This window comes from Diospyros lotus, chromosome 7 (assembly GCF_014633365.1).
Source record: "Diospyros lotus cultivar Yz01 chromosome 7, ASM1463336v1, whole genome shotgun sequence".
Classification (NCBI taxonomy): Eukaryota; Viridiplantae; Streptophyta; class Magnoliopsida; order Ericales; family Ebenaceae; genus Diospyros; species Diospyros lotus.
Window position 1 is genome coordinate 23,961,930 of NC_068344.1, and position 16,652 is coordinate 23,978,581.

General features: G+C 39.0%; 1 protein-coding gene across 4 annotated transcripts in view; it reads left to right on the forward strand.

The window, feature by feature from the left end:
• LOC127806081 (lysine-specific demethylase ELF6) overlaps positions 1 to 16,652 on the forward strand; it is a 58,419-nt gene that overhangs the window by 22,669 nt on the left and 19,098 nt on the right. For all 4 annotated transcript variants that reach the window (XR_008024340.1, XM_052343082.1, XM_052343080.1 and 1 more), the window contains 2 exons: positions 14,405 to 14,952; positions 15,737 to 16,039. Coding sequence is in view for 3 of the 4 variants with exons in the window: in XM_052343082.1 (XP_052199042.1) it covers positions 14,405 to 14,952; positions 15,737 to 16,039 (851 nt within the window). In the remaining variant the exon portion in view is untranslated. The remainder of the gene's footprint in view (positions 1 to 14,404; positions 14,953 to 15,736; positions 16,040 to 16,652) is intronic.

Consider the following 16,652-nt stretch of genomic DNA (forward strand, 5'->3'; position numbering starts at 1 on the left):
TGTACTGATCTCTACCTGTGATTCCTATCTAGAGTTGATCCCAAGCTTGAACAAAGGAGGGTTGTTTTAGATAGCTGTCTGCCAATGTAAAACTTGTCAGCTCAAACAACATGAATTGTAGACAATTGACAAATTGCTGGGACTTAACCCTTCATAGTGATGCACTGCATTGCTCATTTGGGAATTATTATTCATTCATAAGACTCTAAAAGATGGGGGCAGTGGATGTCAAGAGGATAGGATATAGGATTATTGCAGCAAAGTTCTAGGAGAAAAAACTTTGAGCATTGCTAGTGCATGTACACAAGAAGTTGGGTTAGGAGGGGAGATAAAGATAATTTTGGAAGATTTAGAAGGCTTGGTATAAGAAATACCTAGAGTAGAGAAGATCATTATTGAAGGTGACTTAAATGGTCAAGTGAGTAGAGAAGGGAATGGGTATAGAGATGTGCATGGAGTTCATAGATTTGGAGAAGGAAATAATGAAGGTAAAGCTATTTTGGTTTTGCCATAGCATACAAGCTCATGTAGCTAGAATTCATGTAGTTGACCCCACCATAGTGGGGCAAATGCTTGAGATGTTTTTTTTATATGAGCTCACCATATCCAACACTATATTTAAGAAATGGAATGAACTCTTAATCACATATAAAAATGGCTTATCAACTACCCAAATAGATTACTTTCTTATGACAGTAGGTTTAAAAAATGGGATGAACACTTATCACATATAAAAATGGCTTATCAACTATCCAAATAGACTACTGTCTTATGAGACGATAGGATTGTGTCAGGATCCTCAGATTCTGACAAAGAAAGTTCTCTGCTGATTGATAGAACTGAGCAGAATTTAGGCAGAGTTAGGGTAGATTCAACAATTGGAGAAGGAAAGCAGGAGGCAAGATAGAAAGAGGAAGATCGAGAGAGAGTGGCTTAGGAGCGGATTGGATAGAAGAATTCTCCAATTTTGGTGAGGTTGGGAACCACGCTATGGAGGAATTGTAGCCTAAGACACCTCTTAGGAGGGCTAACCCTAAGATACAAAAAACTAACTTGTATTGATACAAATTGATTCAAGAATGGGGTGATTACAATGGACTTGCTATCCCCTATTTATATTACAATTAAGGAAATAAAATAATGTAAGTGGAACAATTGATAAAATACAATATTACATGATAATAATGGTGGAGATGGTGGAAGGTGAGTAGGAATGGACCCTTATGAATGATGGTGGAAGCTGAGTAGGAATGGTCATTTGTGTTCCTTGTTCTACATCAGAGAGAACAAAATCAGACGAGAGAATTAGAGAGGGAAATCAGAGAAGGTGAGAGAGAAAGAACTCGAAAGAAGAGAGAAAGATACGAAGAGAAGCTGAGGGACAAAAAGTAGTCAGATCCAAGAGGGAGAGAGCATGGAGAGAGAAAATCTGAAGCTTGAATTTGATATTTCACATAATGATTTCTTTACAGCTCTAGTAACTTTATATAGCTACTTCTCTTAGGTAGGTAATTTTGTCACAAAGTAAAATAGAAAATACTACTAAAATACCAAAATAACTACTACTAACTATTTCTCCTAAGAAATAATCAGCCACACTCAACCCTACTGTAAGTCAATACACCCAAGGCCCTAACATTTCCCCTACCTTAAAAAAAATTCTTACCCTCCAGAAATGCAAAGTCCTCTTAGAACAATCCTCAGGAAGATTTAATAACATGTCGTAAATAGCTTTTAAACTCCACACCACAGCTTTCAACTCTTAGCTCTTTTTTTCCTTCTCTTCCATAGCTTGTATGGATAAATCTTGAAAAACCTCTGTAAGCATACCAAATTGTCATTAGCTCTCATGTGCTCATCAACTGGAACAAAACCATGTTTTGTTACCATATTGATATTCTCTAGTCCAAAGTCTCTTGTAAACGAAGCTCTACCAATTGCGATCAAAGTTGCATCTACCTTTAGTGCTAGCAGTGCTGCATCATTTCTCATTCGTTGCAATAACTTCCTTCTCTCATAGTCAACAAACTCAAAAGTTGAATGTAGTTTAGCCACTTGCACCAAATCCTCTGCATCGTCAGTTGCCAATATATCTACAACAATATCATCTCTAGTGATAGAAAGGAACTCAAAGTTCTCTGTAAGCCAAGACCTGATTTGGCACGGTAGCTCAGCTCACCAATGGGAGTATGAACAAACAAAGCAGCAAAAGCTTGTCAAGGCCCTAGGTTTTCTTAGGGTTTAGAATGGAATTTCGGAGGAGTTTGAAGAAGAAAGAACATAATGGATAGAGAAAATAGAACGAATTGAAGGAGAAATTGAGAAGAAAGGGGAAGGGTTCAGACGAACATAGAGGGAGATAAGAGTGAGAGGGAAAACATAATGGTTTCATTCCATCAATTCATCGCCTCTATTCAACAGCCTAATAGGCTGTTTACATCCTGTCATGGCAATGCTGTGACAATTAGCATCTCTCCTAATTCAACGGGAATTGGAGGAGTGTGCTAGAACACAAAAGAACGGAGAAGGAAATGTAGAGAAAGAGAAAGGGAGGAAGAGAAGTAGGAGGGAGAGTACTGAGTTTTTGATTGAATTTTACGATAGCTTTTATAGAAGGAGCAAGCATATATAGCTTGTTCCGTGGGTGTTGCCACAACAGATCACACCCTCTCTAACCAACTAATTTGTCCTATTCTAGCACTTGGACACCTGTTAGAACTATCTTAACAAACTATCCAGTTGGAAAGGAAATACAAACAAGAGAATAAAATACTAAGACAATACAAATAGGTAGTATCTAAATCCAATACAAAACTTAGCTGCAAAAATTCAGATTTCTCCCCTGTCTTGTGACACATCCTTGTGGTTATCACCAAACAAATCAAACTAACACACTAACAAACTCAAGTAACTAACAAACTTCAGTACAGTTACAACTACCGCCCTTTGGGTCATGACAGAGCCTTGTTTCCGACAACAAAACTTTAACTTCTTCAGTTATTTCCCTTAGCTTTCCTCCAGTTACATGCTATCTCCAAGTTTCCTTAAAACTTTGAATCTGCTCATCAATGAGAGAATTCTTGTTAGGATCATAACACACAGGAGACCTCCCAGGGTTGTTTCCCTGACTGGAGCTTCCATTGCGTTCTGTATTAATCTTCTATAGAAATTGCTCAATAGAACATGCTTTAATTGATTTTAGTTCTGGAAATCAAGCAAGCAAAGATCTTATATACAAAATCCTGACATGCAAAACAAGCATAGTGTCCATCTCTCTCTTTGGCTCTATCTTATAGATGAAAGAGAAAATAACATCTCTTTGTTTAGCAAGTATTTCAGGCTTTCTTGAAGTACCTGCTTTACTTACCTCGACTAAAACCAGCACCAGAAATTGGTCTACACCATTTGAAATGACAAGAAGATTGTTAGATTGTTCAAGATCAAAAACATTTAGAACAATAGTAAGATATTCTCCTACTGTAATTGTCTTAACCTTCTTGATGCCTCATTTAAGCAAAGCTATATACTCCCGAGCCTTCTCCGAACCAAAGGCCAAGGAACAATGTTCTTAGGACCTTCTTTCTCAGAATCATTCCTCTTAAAGTTCCAATCCTGAACATTAGCTGGTCCTTCAGACAGTGGACTGGGCACCAAGGATAATGCGATGGACTTTGCTTTCTTTGTCAGTCAATCGAATAGTTTTTCATTTTTCTCCTGCAACCTCTTAATAGGCACATCATGATTTATTAACTCTTCTTTTGGTTTCTTGGCAACTGCAACATAATTCATTTCAACATTGCTTGTTTTAGAAATTGATTGAGCCAGTTTCCCACTGTGAAAGGCTGGATCAATTTCAATTCCAAGAGAACCATATGTCTCTTTCTCAATCTCAAGAAATTCTCTATTAACTTCTTTCAATCATGATGATTGATTGTTTGAATCAATTATCTCATGATCAAAACTTCCAAGATAGTCATCTTGAGAACCTTCTTCAGAAACTTCTCTTTTTAAGGAATCAGGCTGTTCCTTTAGATCTACTTTCTGAGCATCCTGGACCTTATTGTTTTTATTTGGAGAATGAATTTCATCGCCAATATCATCACTGTTATTGCTATCATCCTTCTTATCAGTACTTTCTAAATCAAAACACTCATTCTCAAGATCGGAAGTAATCAAAGAATCATTTCTCCACAATTTTGACTTCTCGTGGTACTGTTTTACTTGAAGAAACTCCTAAGGCTGGAAAACATCGTTCACAACATCCTTCTTATTACTTCTTTCTTCCTTAGTTGAACTCTTTGGTTTGTTAGTGGAATACTGATTCCATGGACTGTTAATGGAATACTAATTCCTTGGACGAGTAATGTATGGATCTCCAACTGTCACAAGGACTAGTCTCTTTCTTTGAATAATTAGATTATAATATTTCTTAGAAATTAATTTAGCTGGAAGACTAACCTACTACCGTTTGGCTATCATAATTATGAGTTCGTCCATTTTCCTTCCAAATCTATCCATAGAAGCTTTGAGCATCTTGTAACCATCAGCCATGGAGAAAACTTGAAAAGAGTTAGATTTGAGGCTAAGGAATTGCTCTTATAGCAATTTGTCAAGTGTCACGGAACCAAGGCCAAATTTTGCTGCGGATTTATTTACCTGCTATGTTTCTTTATTATTCCCTAGTAATTCTCTTTTGTTCCAGCTGTTAGTTAGTTAGAGAGAATGTCCACCTGTAAAGGTGTTTGGGATAAGACAAAATAGTTGGTTATGAGGGCTGCAACCTGCTGTGACAGCACCCTAGGATAGCTATATAAGCCCAAACGACTCTTGTAAGTTGGTATCGAGTATCAATTAACCAATTCCAGCTTCTACCCTCTGCATTCTCACCTCCTCCCAACTTTTCCTTCTCTCTCTCTTCTTCTTCTCTAAACCTTTCTCTTCTCTTACAATTTTCTAGCGGATTCTAACTCACACCAGAACGGAAGTTGGCAGTGGTCACAGCGCAACTGTGACATTTGGTATCAGAGCATTGATTCCGGTAGCTGAGTACCACGCGGAGTAATGGCCGAAGGCACTCGCAGAAGAATATGGAGTCACAACTCCAGCAAGTCACCTCGACAGTGGGGGAGTTCCAACATCGTGTGGATCGTTTGGAACTGGGTTCTGAGAAGAACTATGGGCTATCGGAGGACTGGAACGTAGGCTTGAAAATGGGTTGAATCAGATGAGGGAAGATTTCAACCAAATGAGAGAGGAGATGGGAAATCAACTTCAACGATTCATGCTGATGTTCACCCAGCAAAACCAGGTAAGAATGACCCCTGACTTCCCTCCTAGAACTAGAACAAAACCTATTTTACATAATGAAAGAATGAACCCAGGCAATGGGACCTCAGAGGTTGAGGTTGAGTAGGACGATGAGATCGAAATTGATACAAGGAGAGGAAGAGAGGACAGACTTACTCCACCCCAACCAGGATTTCCAATGCCTAGAATGGAGATACCGGTATTTGAAGGAACTAATCCTAGGTGGTGGATTAGGAAGTGTGAACGGATGTTTGAATGGTATAATGTACCAGTAGAAAGAAGGGTGGCTCTGGCTGCGACTTACTTTGACGATACAGTGGATGCATGGTTCCAAGGATGGACCCAAACGAGGGAGAATTACACCTGGAGGGGTTTTTTAGAAAAGCTATGTGAAAGGTTCGGGGAGAGGACCATGTCGGACACTATAGAGGAATTCAATAAGTTAAGACAAGCGGGAAATGTTGGGTCTTACTTGAGGCGTTTTGAGGAGCTGAGGTCATTGATGAGTAACAATGACCCCCACTTATCGGAAGCTTATTTTGTTTCTAGCTTCCTTAGCGGCCTCAATGAGGATTTGCGACCGATGGTGAAAATGATAAGGCCTCGGACGGTGGAACAAGCGGCGGAGAGTGCTAAGCTGCAGAAGCTAGTGGTTGAAGCCCTTATGAAAAAGCAGAGACAGCAACAGAAAGTGATAATAGGTGGAAATTGGCAGCAAGGGGTGAGCAGTAAGGGGACTTACAGAGATTCGGCTAAAGGAAATACAGGAGGGAGAAATGTAGGTGGTCCGTATCAAGGGGGACGGATGGAGGAGACTAAGAAGCTTCTCGGCGCTTGTTACAGGTGCGGGGATAGGTACTATCCTGGGCACCAATGCAAACGCCAACTATTACTGTTGGAAGGAGATAAGGATGGTGAACTAGATGCGGAAGAAGTAGAAGATTTCAAAGAAATTAGAGGGGAGAATGATGGAGAAATATCCCTCCATGCCCTTAAGGGGATCACCAACAACAAGATAATTAAGGTGGAAGGGAAGGTGAAGGAAGGCAGCTTGTCAATTCTGATTGACAGTGGGAGCACCCATAGTTTCCTTGACAATAGCACTGCTAGGAAGCTAAAGTGCCAACTCACTGGGACATCACCCTTGAGTGTGGTTGTTGCTAATGGAAACCAGGTGTTGAGCAATTCGGCTTGCCTGGGTTTCATATGGGAAATGCAGGAAGAAGAATTTGAGGCAGACCTTAGATTGTTGCAGTTAGGAGGGTGTGATGTGGTGTTAGGAGTGGATTAGATGAAGGGAGTGAGTCCCATAAGCTTTGATTTCAACTGAATGGAAGTCTCATTTGAAAAAGAAGGGAAGAGGATGACGCTTACTAGTGGGCAAGAAGTTGCGACCTGCAAGATGATCACGGGTAAGAGGCTGCAAAGGGTCCTCAAGAGCAAATGGAGTCAGTTCACACAGCTGTTCTCCATTGTGGAAGTGGAAGAGAATCCTAATGGGAGAGGGCAGGGGGAGCTACAACTCACTGTCAGCCACCAGCGTAAAGGTGCCGACCAGGTATGCGCATTACCCTTTATTGATGAATTGCTGGCAGACTTTAAGGACCTCTTTGTGGAACCAAAGACCCTTCCTCCTAACCGAACTTTGGACCATGCCATTAACCTAAAACTGAATGTAGAGCCAATCAATTTCAGGTCATACCGTTATGCCCCCATCCAAAAAACTAAAATTGAAAGGATGGTAAAAGAGATGTTGAGCCAATCCTTCATTAGACCAAGTCAAAGCCCATTTGCTTCTCCCTTCCTATTGGTAAAGAAAAAAGATGGCACTTGGCTTTTTTGTGTAGATTATTGCTAACTTAACTCTTTAACCATCAAAGACAAGTTTCCCATACCCCTTGTTGAAGACCTTATGGATGAACTACACCAAGCCAAGTTCTTTTCCAAGCTAGATTTGCGCTCTGGCTATCACCAAATAAGGATGAAGCCTGAGGACATCCATAAAACAGCCTTTCGAACACACCATGGTCATTTTGAGTTTTTGGTAATGCCCTTTGGGCTCACCAACGCCCCAACCACTTTCCAATCTCTAATGAACCAGATATTTAAACCCTATTTAAGGAAGTTCACCCTTGTATTTTTTGATGACATCCTTGTATACAGACCCACCTTGGACCAACACCTCATCCACCTAAGAACCACTCTTGAGGTCCTTAGAAGAAACTAGCTATTTATCAAAAAATCTAAATGTGCATCTGGTCAGAACCAAGTGGAATACTTGGGGGGCACTTAATTTCAGAATAAGGAATCAACATCGATTCCAGCAAGGTGGAGGCCATGCTCAGCTGGCTAAAACCCACTACAATATGAGCTCTTAGGAGATTTTTGGGGCTGACTGGTTACTACCGCAGGTTTGTTAAAGGGTATGGGGTCATGAGCAAACCACTTACAAATCTGTTAAAGAAGGGAAACTTTTAGTGGGGGCCGAAGGCAGATTCTGCTTTCGAAGGGCTGAAGTTGGCAATAAGCAGGGTACCCACACTAGGATTGCCGGAAAGAGAAAGAGAACCTAGCAGCGGATGCATTGTCCAGGTGCCAAGAAGAAGCAAGATTTGCCGCCATGACTGTGGTAATTCCCGAATGGTGTAAAGAGGTGGTGGACAACTATGAGGGAGATGACCAAATTAAAGGCCTGCTGGAAAAATTGGCTCTGGGAAGTGGGGAGGCAGAAGGATATACGATGGTGGATGGGCTGCTGAGGTATAAAGGCCGGATAGTAGTAGGTCACAAGGAGGAGCTTAAGAGGAAAATTCTGCAGTCACTTCATGAGTCTTCTTTAGGGAGACATTCAGGCATCCAAAACACCTACTTGAGGGTGTGGCAGCTATTCCACTGGCCCGAGCTTAGGGGGATGGTCAAGGATTTTGTTTTGGGGTGTGACACATGTAAGAGGTGCAAACATGAGAACGTGGCATACCTCGGGCTTCTGCAACCACTGCCCATTCTAGAACAATTATGGACAAGTGTGTCCATGGATTTCATCGAAGGACTGCCACGTTCTGAGGGCAAGGATTACGTAATGGTTATTGTCGACAGGCTCACTAAGTGCGCATTTTGTGGGGCTAGCACACCCTTACACAGCCCAAGAAGTGGCCCGGGCGTTCACTGACCGGGTAGTTGCAATGCATGGGGTCCCTAAGACTATCATATCCGACCGGGATAAGATTTTTACTAGCCACTTTTGGAGGGAGTTGATGAAAAACATGGGCACAGAACTCAACCTATCGACTGCATATCACCCCCAATCGGATGGGCAGACCGAAAGGGTGAACCAAAGTCTCGAAATCGACCTTCGCTGCGTGTGTTTGCTACAACCTAATAATTGGCATAGGTGGCTAGCTCTAGCTCAGTAGTGGTACAATTCCAGCCACCACGCATCAATAAAGATGTCACCCTTTGAAGCTATATTCAGGTTTAAACATCCAATTCTACCGGCCATCGAAGAGTGCACATCAGTTGCTGCAGTTGAGGAGTATTTCCAGCAAAGGAGAGGGGTGATACAACAACTCAAACAGGAGTTGGCATCAGCCCAAAACCGGATGAAGCAGCAGGCCGATAGGAGGAGGATTGACCGAGAATTTGGGGTAAGAGAGAATGTCTATCTGCGGCTGAGGTACCCCCATCTTAAATCCATCTCTCAAGGACCAGTCTCTAGACTCTGCCCTAAATACTTCGGGCCCTTCCCTATAACGGCTAAGGTAGGCAAGGTGGCTTATCGTTTACAACTTCCTGAAGGCTCCCACATTCACCTGGTCTTCCATGTTTCCCTATTAAAGAAGTTAACGGGGCAGGAACGAGTGAACCCAAAGTTGCCTGTTTTACCTAGGGAGAAGGAAGTCACAAAGGAGCCAGAGGCTATATTGGATAGAAGAGTCATCTACCAACAAGGGGCTCCTCTTATTCAAGTGCTAGTCAGATGGCAAGGAGGATCCGTGAGGGAGGACACCTGGGAATACCTTCCCCAACTACTACGACAATTTCCCCGAATCGCCAGCCTCCTAAACATTTCTTGAGGACAAGAAATCGCTGAAGGGAAGGGCATTGTCACGAAACCAAGGCTAAATTTTGTTACGGATTTATTTACCTGCTATGTTTCTTTATTATTCCCTAGTAATTCTCTTTTGTTCCAGCTGTTAGTTAGTTAGAGAGAATGTTCAGCTGTAAAGGTGTTTGGGATAAAACAAAATAGTTGGTTATGAAGGCTGCAACCTGCTGTGACAGCACCCTAGGACAACTATATAAGCCCAAACAGCTCCTGTAAGTTGGTATCGAGTATCAATTAACCAATTCCAGCTTCTACCCTCTGCATTCTCACCTCCTCCCAACTATTCCTTCTCTCTTTCTTCTTCTTCTCTAAAACTCTCTCTTCTCTTACAATTTTCTAGTAGATACTAACTCACACTGGAACGGAAGTTGGCAGCGGTCACAGTGCTACTGTGACATCAAGATCCTTAGATTCTAACAAGGAAAGTTCTCTGCTGATTGAGAGAACTAAGCAGAGTTAAGGTAGATTCAGCAATTGGAGAAGGAAAGCAGAAGGAGGCAAGATAGAAAGAGGAAGATCAAGAGAGAACAAAATCAGAAGAGAGAATTAGAGAGGGAAATCAGAGGAGGCAAGAGAGAAAGAACTCGAAAGAAGAGAGAATGAGACAAAAAGAAGTTGAGGGAGGAAAAGCAGTCAAATCTGAGAGGGAGAGAGCGTGGAGAGAGAAAATCAGAAGTTTGAATTTGATATTTCACATTACGATTTCTTTACAGCTCTAGTAACTTTATATAGTTACTTCTCCTAGGTAGGTAATTCTATTACGAAGTAAAACAAAAAATACTGCTACTAAAATACCAAAATAACTACTGCTAACTACTTCTACTAATAAATAATCAGCTACATTCAACCCTACTGTAAGCTAATACGCCCAAGGTCCTGACAAATTGCTTATGTTGTGAAGGATTGTAAAGTTATATCGAGAGAGTGCTTGGCCACTCAATATAGACTTATGGTCATTGATGGTTATATAAAAAATGAAAGAGAAAAAATGATACAAAATGAAGCCTAAGAATCAAATGATGGGATTTAAAAGGTGGAAAACAAACTATTTTCAAGGAAAAAGTGTGCGGTAGAAGAGATTTGGGCGTAGAAGGAGAGAAACCAAATGTGGATTGAAATGGCTATTACAATTTTAAACACAGCATAAATTGTTCTAGGGAGTCAATGGGAAAAATTCCAGATCAAAGAGTCTTAGTAGTGGAAAATAGAGGTACAAGAGAAAAATCAAAACTAAGAGAGCTTAATAAGGCCTTACGTAAATGTTGTAATGAATAAAACTTAAAAGAGGTATTAGTTTGGCTAGAAAGGAAGCAAAAAAGCAGTTTGTGAAGCAAAAGTCAAAAGCTTATGCAAATTTATACCATTAACTTGATATAAAAGATGGAGAAATGTATATAGACACACATGTAAACTACCAAAACAAAAAGAAAGAGAAAAAAAGGATTTGAGCCAAATGACATGCATAAAAGACAAAAACCAAACTACTAATGAATGAGGGGGTGTGCTGAAGAGAGATGGAAGGAGTATATCTCAAAATTGTTGAATGAAGGTGGAGAAACAACTGTTATGTTAGGGCATTGTAGTAGTTTGAAGAAGATAGAAATTACATGTTTTATAGATGTATACATCAAAATGAAACAAAGCAAGCATTGAAAAACATGATGAATAAGAAAGAAGTTGGGCTAGATAATATATTGATAGAAGCATAGAAATGCATGGAAGAGGAGGGAATTTTTTGTTAATGAAATTATTTAATGTGATCCTAAAATAAAAAAAGGATGTTGGACGAGTGGAGAAAATGCAGTTTAGTACCTATTTACATGAATAAAGGAGATGTTCAAAAGTTGTGGAAATTAGAGAGGGATTAGCTAATGAGCCATATAATAAGACTTTGAGAAAGAGTAATTGAGAAAATAAAGAAGAGAAACCAAGGAGTCTGGGAACCAATTTAGTTTTATGCTTGGTAGGTCAACAATGGAAGCCATGCTAAGGTGTCTAGTGGAAAGACAGAGAGATAAACAAAAATGATCTACATATGGTGTTTATACATTTAGAAAAAGTTTACGACAAATTTTCTAGAGAAGTTTTATGGAGGGTTTTAGAGTAGTAGTTCGAATTGCTTATAGACAAGTTATTAAAGACATATCCTAGAGACACATGTCAAAAGATGTAGAGAAGATATTGAGGCTTTTCTAATTACAGTTTGACTACATCAAGGATTTGCTTTCAACCCTCAACTTTTTTCCCTAAAAACAAATGGACTCATACATGTAACTGGATAGAGGTCCTTTGATGTATGCTATTTGCTGATAACATTGCGTTGGTGGATGAGATAAAGGAAGGCATGATACTAAGCTTGAGATATGGAGAAACATTTTAGAATCTGGAGGTTTTAAGTTAAGTATAATGAGAATTGAATATATGAAATGTAAATTCAATAAAAACATAAGTACGAAAGATGTTATGATGAAACTGAAATATTAAGTCATACCAAGAATTAAGGCAACATGGTTAAAATAGAGAAGTGCATTGGTGTTTGAAGCCATACCACCCTTATTGTATGGCATATAATGTTGGGTAGTAAAGCACCAACATATATAAAATATGATGGTAACAAAGATGAGGCTATTAAGATCGGTTTGAAGCCATTATAAGAAAAGAAAAAAAATTAAAAATGAGTGTATTCATAATAATAAGGTTTGAGTGACTCTTATTGAATGTAAGATGTGTGACATGTCATGTGAGATGAAGACTAGTGGAGGCTCCTATGAGGAGAGTGGATGGAGTGGAACAAATATCTAGCGATGTAACAAAAGAGATAAAGGAAGACCTAGAAAAACTTTATGGTACACTTAGGTATGATGTGAGTTATAAGGGCCTTATAATAGATAAGGCCATAGATAGAAATGATAGGTGAGCTAGAATTCATGTTACTAGCTGTTTATAGTGGGATAAAGGCTTGATATATTGTTCCTATATGTGGCAAGCATAGTTGTCAAAGGTGCACGCTAAGACATGCCTCACCCTAAGGCACAAGGCAGCCATCTTTTGCTCCTATGTAATTTTTTTTAGTTTTTTTATGGACTTTGTAAAATCTAACCTGTAATAACTAGGAAAAAATTAAAAGAAATTTGAGAAAACAATAAAATGCCCCATTATTTAGGCAACTGCTGTTGATTTTATGTTATTTATGATTTTATAAGTTTGCATTTGCCTCTTTATAGGTATATATTAAAAATAATGATGTGTAAGTTTTTTTTATACAAATTCCTTAAATGTGCGCCTCGCATCCAACAAGGTCCCTGTCCCCTTAAATTGGCCTTTTTTTTTATATATTTTTAATTCTTTATTAAAAATGCAAAAGAAAATGTCAAAGCCGGGAACTTATGATGTGCAGCAAACTAGGAGAGCCAATATAACTTTTATTGAGCTTAGGATCTTCCTTGCTGTTTTGCAAGCTTTAGAAGTAATAACTTGGTGGCCCTAAAACCACAATTTTTTATTCTACTGCTCTTATTAGAATGTCCTCATTTGGAAACGAGAAGAGATTTGGTTTGCCAATCTATTCCTCATCTATTGTAAGTGCATATGGATAACCTAATATGGAATATCATTGAGAAAGTGAAATAACAAAATCTGAATCCTTTGTTCAGGGAGCTAAGAGGCATTCCAATGTTTTTGGCACAAGGGAACATGGAAGGTTTCGCATGTTGCTTTGGTATAAGACTAGACTGAGGTTAGAACTACTGGATTGGTGAAGAAAACAGTACCTTTGATGGTTTGTCTCTGTAGGGTGTCAATATTAAAGGTTTGGCTGAGCCCACTGAGGTTTTGTCAAGAGCATTAAATATGCTAAAAGAAGTCACAGCTTGCAGGTCTTCATTTCCATTGGTAACTTCTCTAGTTTTCCCCCTTTTTTTTGGGAGTTTTTTTTTTTTTTGGGGGGGGGGGGGGGGGGGTGTGATGGTGGTCCGATTGTTTCTGGATGAGAGTACTGCTGACCTGTAGGCCGTTTTGATGGGTGCATAACTTTGGCAAAGGCTAAGGTCAAGTAAGCTATGAGGCGAATGTTATCATTGCATTTTTATTTGTTGATCCCCTATCCACTTGATTCTTTTACGAATTTAATTTTCTTATTGCTTTTACCTTTCCCATATATATCAAAAATTGAAAAAGATCTTCTGTTCATCAAATTTTTGTTTTACTTTTGCAGTAATTTGGTGGTTATCAGATAATGAAACATCAAAATTGGTGAGAAATGATAAACAGACAAGGAGGGGGTAATGTTCTGGGTAAATGTGGGCCAAAGCCAAAGAATATCAAGAGGCTTATATGAATAAGATATTAGTATTCTGCACATTATCCTTGTCTGGTGCCTCAAACCTGAACAGAAAACTTTAGCTTTCTATGGAAACTATTTATACTTCGTCTCCTGAATGAGAAGAACATGACACGGAAGAAAATGGGATTTTGGGCTTCATGTGAGAATGTTTTTGGCTTTTTTTCCTTGTGTCTGCACACTTGTTCTAATTCTCCATTTTGACTTGGGATATGAAAATAAATTTACAAGGTCAGGGTTTGGTTCCCCCAGAATAACAGTTCTGCAGCATTGGTGTTTTGAAAACAAATTCATGAGGGTTATGTTTTGCTTAACCTAGAATGTTGATGTGTTATTTGTTAGCCAGACAAGTAAGTTCTTAGATTTTGAAGTCTACTTTTCAGTCTGAATCTTCAGCAGTTAGATTACTTTCAGTGGTTGTGATCTAGTGATTTTTCTCTGGGTGCATTTAACTTGACATTAAAGACTTAAGATATATTGGTTTTCTTATCAAGTGTGACGTCAGATTTTGCCCTGCATTTTTAAAAAGTTAGCTATTATTTTTCCTTGTAGTATCATGTTCTTGTAATTCTCTTTTGTTACTATCCAATAGGTATCAGGAACTTACTAATAGTCATTGCATCTACCAACAAACTATAATTATCTTGATGCAGGGTGCCTAGATCATTACTACCAGGGGCACGAAACTCTCGTCTGAGAGATCGCCAGAAGGAAGAAAGAGAGCTATCAGTTAAGAAGGCTTTTATAGAAGATATTTTAAATGAAAACAATCTATTAACCATTCTTCTGGGGAAAAACTCTTCTAATCGTGTGGTATTGTGGGATATGGAATCTCTACCATACCCAAGTAAAGGTTCTGAACCGTGCAGCAGCATTGCTACTGTCACAGATGCACCAAAAGAAGACAGCTGTTCTGATAACAAAAACAATCAGGATCTACTAAGTGAGATGAGATTCTATATGGAAAATGTGAATGATTTGTATGTAGATGGTGATGATGATGATTTGTCTAGTGATTTTCAAGTAGATTCTGGGACGTTACCATGTGTGGCTTGTGGGATTCTTGGCTTTCCATTAATGTCTGTGGTCCAACCTTCCGAGAGAGCATCAACGGACCTTCTGCAAGATGTAGAAGTGCCAAAACCTGTGGAGTCCCATTTGCCTCCAGTCCATGATGGCATGGTTGTGGGTTTTGTTTCAGGTATAAACACAAACTTCTCTTATCCAATTCTTTTGGTTATATCATCCTTGAATCTCGATCACATTGCTCCGAGTTCTCATTTTGTCCTTTGCTATTATGGTTAATGAATTAACAGTATAGCCTTGATTTCACCATGAGCGGATGTTGGAATAACCAAAGATGGTCCTCTAAATATTTGATATAACTGGCCAATTTTTGAACTGAAATGGGCAAAATACTTATTTTAGCTCCTGTACTTACATGTTTTTTTCATTTAAACACTCGAACTTTTTGTTATTTTAATTACACCTTTGAACTATGCAATTTTGAGTCAATTGCACCCTTGAACTTTGTATTGTTTCAATTACACCCCTAACTATGCTTAATTCATTGTCCTCAACAAATTTGTGGAGGTGTGCAATTGATTGAAAATTGCATAGTTCAAGGGTATAATTGAAACAACAAAAAGTTTGAGTGTCTAAATAAAAAAAATGTGCAAGTACAGGGGCTAAAATTTGTATTTGGCCAACTGAAATGCTTGTTCAGTCCTTTTTGTAGAATCTTATCTGGAATGTTGCTGCAAATATTAAATGACAGCTCTTAACTAGCCCAATAAGAATGAAGGCAAGTGGCTGATGTTATGAAGCTACCTTGCATATTTTAATGTGAATCTTTTTTCTTTAAGTTTCTTCCTAAGTCTTTCTGTTGTCTGTGGGGTTATTGTCTTTTTACTTCCAAGAATACTACATGACATGATCCAATTTTAAACAAGATTTGGAGGCATCATATAATTTCTCTTTTGCAGATGGACCTGTGGAGAAGATTGAGCAGAATGAGAGCAATTTACTTAAACATTCAAATGGAGCTTCTTCAAGTCTCAAATCAATCAAACCTGTGGTTCATATCTCAGGGGATCTCTTTACTGTTCCTGATCTTTCACCAATTCCAAAGGATCTATCTATTTCTTCAGAAGCCAAGTTTCAGAAGGGCTGGCATTATACTAGGGGATTTCTAAGACCGCGAATATTTTGCCTGGAGCATGCAATTAAAATTGAGGAGATGCTGCATCCAAAAGGTGGAGCAAATGTCCTTGTGGTTTGCCATTCAGGTAAGAGTACGGCATGATATTGTTTGCACAAAGGCGGCTCATGAAACAGCCTTGCTAACTTGTGGAGCTGAATGATTCTTATTTTGTTGTTTCCTTTTCTAGGTTGGAAGGTAAAAACATGTGTCACATGCTTAATCTTCAAGTTCCTCTGCAACACTTGAGCTTCTCAATTCCTTCATTAGAGAAAGCCTAAGTTCTGTGTTACTCCCTCAAAATGCAGTAAATTGTATCAAAGAAACCAAAAGAGAGTGACAGGAAATAACTTGAGAGTTTGGAAACGACTCTTGTATTGTACTCCCAAAATGTTACACCTTTCTTGGATGCCTTTACAAATGAGGCCCTCCCCTATTTATAGGCACCTAGGAAAAATGTGTGAAAAGATTATGCCACATGTCAATAATCTAATGGAACATCTTACGATATTTACTCAACCACCTAGAGAGTCTAGAAGTATCCCTATGCTTCTCTCCAGTGAACCCTAGCACTCTGAAGAATTCTAGCATCATTTAGAGTACTCCAGAGAGCTCTAGAATATTCTAGTATACTCCAGAAGCATCTACAGCTTTCTAGAATTTTCTAGATATTTAGAAAGTTCCATATTCTTCTAGATATT